At 50.1% G+C, this 4,925-nt stretch overlaps 1 protein-coding gene across 1 annotated transcript; it reads left to right on the top strand.

Annotated features, from left to right (window-relative positions):
* The first annotated feature begins 1,303 nt into the window (after nucleotides 1–1,303).
* On the top strand, nucleotides 1,304–3,938 carry LOC124080971 (PRAME family member 12-like). Its single transcript, XM_046427060.1, has 3 exons — nucleotides 1,304–1,590; nucleotides 1,969–2,550; nucleotides 3,365–3,938. Exons 1-3 carry the CDS (start codon nucleotides 1,304–1,306, stop codon nucleotides 3,936–3,938), a joined length of 1,443 nt encoding a protein of 480 aa, XP_046283016.1.
* Nucleotides 3,939–4,925: the final 987 nt, after the last annotated feature.

Below are 4,925 nucleotides of genomic sequence, written 5' to 3'. Positions count from 1 at the left end.
TCCTTTTTCTTTTCTTTTCTTTTTTCTCTCTCTCTCTCTCTCTTTTTGTTTTTTTTTTGTTTTTTTTTGTTTTTCGATACCGGGTATATGAACTCAGGAGCACTCTACCTCTGAGCCACAACCCCAGCCCTGTTTTGTATTTTATTTAGAGACAGGGTCTCACTGAGTTGCTTAGCACCTGCTCTTGCTGAGGCTGGCCTTGATTCCTTGATCCTCCTGTGTCAGTCTCCAGAGCCCCTGGGATTATAGGTGTAGGCTCCATGCCCAACTTTTATTGATTTGTTTTTTGTTTGTTTTGTTTTTTAAGATATATATGGACAATATAATTTATTTATTTATCTATGTATTTATTTGGTGGTATGGTGATTGAACCCAGTGCCTTGTACATGTGAGGCAAGCACTCTAATAACAGAGGTATATCCCCAGGCCACCATTTATTAATTTTTATGTGCTGCTGAGGATCAAGCCCAGTTCGAGCCCCAGCCACTTTCTTCACCAAGGAGATTGGATTCCTATTTCAATCTAATTGATTGCAATTCTATTTTCTGATGATGGAAATATTTATATTGTTTGCCTATAAATTATACTCTTTGGCTGGGTGTGGTGGCACACACCAATAATCCCGCCAACTCAAGAGGTTGAGGAGGCAGGAGGACTAGAGTCCAAAGCCAGCTTCAGAACACGAAATGCTACACAAATCAGTAAGACCTATCTCCATCTCAAATACAAAATAGGGTTAGGGAAGTGGCTCAGTGGTTGAGTGTCCTAAATTCAGTCGCCAATATCGGCCCCTAAAAGAGTATACTGTATGGCCTAGGTGGTTTTGTATTTTTATAATTTGTTTAAACAAATTAAACCAAAAGCTTCAAATGATCTCATGGAACAGTTCACAGACTCTGTTCTGATCTGTTTGTTCTCTTCAACATCCCCCTAAGATGGCAGAATGTCACATGTGTAACAGATATCCATGAGACTCTGTTGTAATATCCAAGTGTTTTATAATATGGGCACATATTTATAAATGCTCATTTAAAAAAAAAAATTAAAACGAATGTCATCCATATGAGGGCAAGTCCATTTCCAGCCATATAGTTGTTGAATCTAGGGGCCTACTGTTTAGGTCACATGACACTCCAATTCCCCTTTTAAAAGGACAAAATAATAATCCAAAGCTTTCCCCCATAAGGGTGAGGTGTGCTTATAGACTTCCCAGTACCCCCTTCCCAGAGGCTGGCAATGGATGGGATAGTGACCTTTTCCCTGGACCATTTGCCAGGATTTTTCTTCTTTCAGACTCCCCAGGATGAGCATCCAGTCCCCACCCACGCTGCTGGAGCTGGCAGGGCGCAGCCTGCTGAGCAACAAGTCCAGGGCTGTCCTGGATCTGGAGGACCTGCCCATAGAGCTCTTCCCACCACTCTTTGTGGAGGCCTTCAGCAGGGGACACACTGAGGTCCTGAAGAAAATGGTACAGGCCTGGCCCTTCACCCGCCTGCCCCTGGGGGCCCTGATGAGGAAGCCACAGCTTGAGATGATCCAAGTGGCCCTGGATGGGCTGGACATGCTGCTTGCCCAGCAGGATCACCCCAGGTGAGGGGGACCTAGGTGGCCTGGAAGGGAGCACCCTCGGTGCCAGGGAAGGGGTGGGAATAGGCAGGGAGAGTGGGTGCTGAATTGTGCACCACAGGCTTCCTGTGCTGCCAGCAAGGAGGGGTGGAGAGGCCTTGGCCATGCTGAGCCCCATCTGGGATAGGCTTCCAGATGTGGAGGTGCCTGTGGCAGCTGTGGTGACCCATGAAGGAGGCAGTAACTGCCCCTGCCTCAGTCTGTACAAGTGGGGGCACCAGGCTGGATTGGAGGGAAGTGGATGGAGAAAAGTGAGACAGAAGGAAGAGGTGGAGCAGGGGGCAGCAGCTGAGAGGTGAAGGGAGGGGCCTCGGGGCTGAGACTCTGCTGTCGTCCCCGCAGGAGGTGGAAACTGCAGGTGCTGGATTTGCGGGATGTTCCCCAGAACTTCTGGAGGATGTGGTCTGGAGCCGTGTTTGATGCCTGCTCACCAGAGGACATTAAGAAGAATCGAACATTGAAACTTGGTCCAGCAATGGCAGCTAAGCCACCCTTCAAGGTTTTCATTGACTTGAGCCTCAGAAAAAGACCCCTGGATGAATTCCTGACCCACTTGTTCCTGTGGGTCAGACAGAGAAGGGACAGGCTGCACCTGTGTTGCAATAGGCTGAAGATCTTTGGGAAACCCACCCGTCACACCAAGAAGCTCCTGAGACTGCTGCAGCTGGACTCTGTCCAGAAGGTGGAAGTGCACTGCGCCTGGGCGCCCTCCACCTTGGCTGCTTGTGCTCCTTTCTTGGGCCAGATGAGGAACCTGAGGAAGCTGCTTGTCTCCCAGGTCTATGTGCCTGCCTACACCTCCCAAGAGGAGCAGGAGCAGCTGCTCGCCCAGCTCACCTTTCAGTTCCTCGGGATGGACTGCCTGCGGAAGTTCTGTGCCAATGCTGTCTTCCTCCTCGAGGGCCACCTGGAACAGGTGCTGAGGTGAGTAAGGGGGGTGAGCACCCTCTGCAGACCAGTTACAGGAAATTTTTACCTACCAGCCACTGACACTCTCATGGTTAATAAGACACTGGAAGGTAAATAACCCATCCTTTTGTTCCTATTGGATCCTGAAGCTAGTTCGCATAACGTGTGTTGGAGCATACTCCTAAAGGAGGGCCCATAGTCTGGGAAGTGCCACCATGCTGGGAATCCAGTTGGGAGGGACAGGAGCTAGGGATGGGATTGATGTTCCCTCCGTGGGAGGCCTGTCCAGTGAAGGTGGTGGAAAGCGGGTAGAGAAGAGGGCTTGGAAGGAGGGATGCCCCCACACTGACACCTGTCAACAGGGAAGCTCTGTGCTCCCCAGCTGGGAGCAGAGGACCTGCCTCTATACCCACCTGGGGAAGGCTGTTCTGAACTCCAGGTAGTGATCCTGGGTGTAAGGGTCAGGAGCAGGGGTGGAAATCTTGCTGAGAATATAGGGTGTGAGCCTCTCAGAGGGTTAACCCCAGTGGATTTTTTACATCCTGCTCAAATGTGTCCTTCATTCATGACTCCCCATGACCTCCTATGGCCAGACCTGTGACTTTCTGCTTGGCAGAGAGGAGGGGACACAGAGATGCGGACTCATCACAGGAGATGTGGTGAAAGGCTCACCCTGACATGGGGTGATGTGAATGACCAGATTCTGCAAAAGGCAGCATCCTAATTGTGGACCATTGTCAGATCACCAGGGTGACTTTGGGTTTGGGCCAATTTGTCTTCTGCCTCCATGACATTGCTCCTCAGCACTAACCATCTGGTTTTTCCTTAGGCACCTGAAGACCCCCCTGGAGACCCTCTCAATAACCAACTGCCCACTGTCCGATTCTGACTGGAATTATCTTTCCCGATATCCAAACGCCAGACAGCTCAGACACCTGGAACTGAGGGGCATCAAACTGACCGATTTCAGTCTGGAGCCCCTACAAATCCTGCTGGACAGCACTGCAACCACCCTGAACAGCCTCGACCTGGAAGCCTGTGGGATCACTGACTCCCAGCTCCAGGCCCTCCTGCCTGCCCTGAGCCGCTGCTCCCAGCTTGTGATCATGAGCATCCATGGGAACCGCCTCTCCATGTCAACCCTGAGGGACCTGCTGCTTCACACTGCCAGGCTGAGCCAGTTGAGCATAGAGCTGTACCCTGCCCCTCTGGAGAGCTATGATGCCCGGGGTACCATCCACCCAGGCAGATGTTCCCAACTCTGTGCTGAGCTGACAGCAATAGTGAGGGACTTTAGGCAGCCAAACATCCTTGTGTTCTCTACTGTCCCCTGTCGTCTTTGTGGCTCCAAGTTCATGTATAACCAGGGTCTCATTCACTGCTCCTGTCCAACAGCTGCCTAGTTGGGCGTGTTTCAAAAGTGTACTTCTAGGCAATTGTAGGTATAACCAGGAAGAAAGGTCACCTTAGAGGGAACACAGAGCCCACCATTTCAGACATTGCCTAAAGAGTGGATGGGGAAAGGAAAGCACAGCAGGGGACTCCATTGGAGGGAAGCCCCCTGAGGATAGGACTTTCCGGACATGTGTCTCTATAGAGACATACATAGGGACCTGGATTTATAGGTTGAAATTCAGGCTTGATGGGCACAGGAAGATGCTACTTTCTTTCATGGCTGGTCCATAAATCGTCAGAAATGAACAGAATCTCAAGGTTAGTCTTCTGACGTCCTCTGCACTGGATTTACCTGGCTTTCTAATGAAAACTTGGGATTCTCCAGGTCCTGATGGAGAAAGAAGGCATGGGGTTCTTGGTGAACAATGAGGTTCAGCCCCAAAAAGCCAAGGTATCAAACTGAAATCTGCTCATGATATGTGGCTAGTCTGTGGCTTAACACATGCAGGTTTACCCAGGTGGATTGGAACATTCTATGTCGGCATTGAACATGAGCCATTGCAAGAAAACCTCTTCTCAGTGGACCTCAGTGCCACCCAGACATTCAATGCTGGTTCTTCCTCGTGATTCTCCATGTAGACCCAGAAAACTCAGGTCCTGGTCTCTGGGAGTGCTGGCCAAGGGCATCTGTGCATAAGACAGGACCCATCGTCCCACTCCCAGTGCTGCAGGAGGTGTCCATGCTGCACATTGATCAGAGCTTCTGGGCCTCACCAAACCTTGCCTGTCTTCCACCTAGGTAGTCTGTCCACAGTTAAACCTTTGGTGCCCCTTGAAGGACCCAAATCCCCTTTCAGCAAAATAGTAGAATCATATAGGTAGATAACACTTGTAAATATTTCAAAATGAAACTGAATCAATTGCAAGCTCTGGTGGGGGGTCGGGTAGCACATAACTGAGAGATCTTCCTCTAACACTTCCCTCCGCTGAGGACT

Source organism: Marmota monax, unplaced genomic scaffold (assembly GCF_021218885.2).
Source record: "Marmota monax isolate L192 unplaced genomic scaffold, Marmota_monax_Labrador192_F-V1.1 WCK01_AAM20220418_F8-fsc00707, whole genome shotgun sequence".
In the NCBI taxonomy this organism is placed as follows: domain Eukaryota; kingdom Metazoa; phylum Chordata; class Mammalia; order Rodentia; family Sciuridae; genus Marmota; species Marmota monax.
Note: the sequence above shows the minus strand (reverse complement) of the source record. Positions and strands in the feature narration are given on the sequence as shown.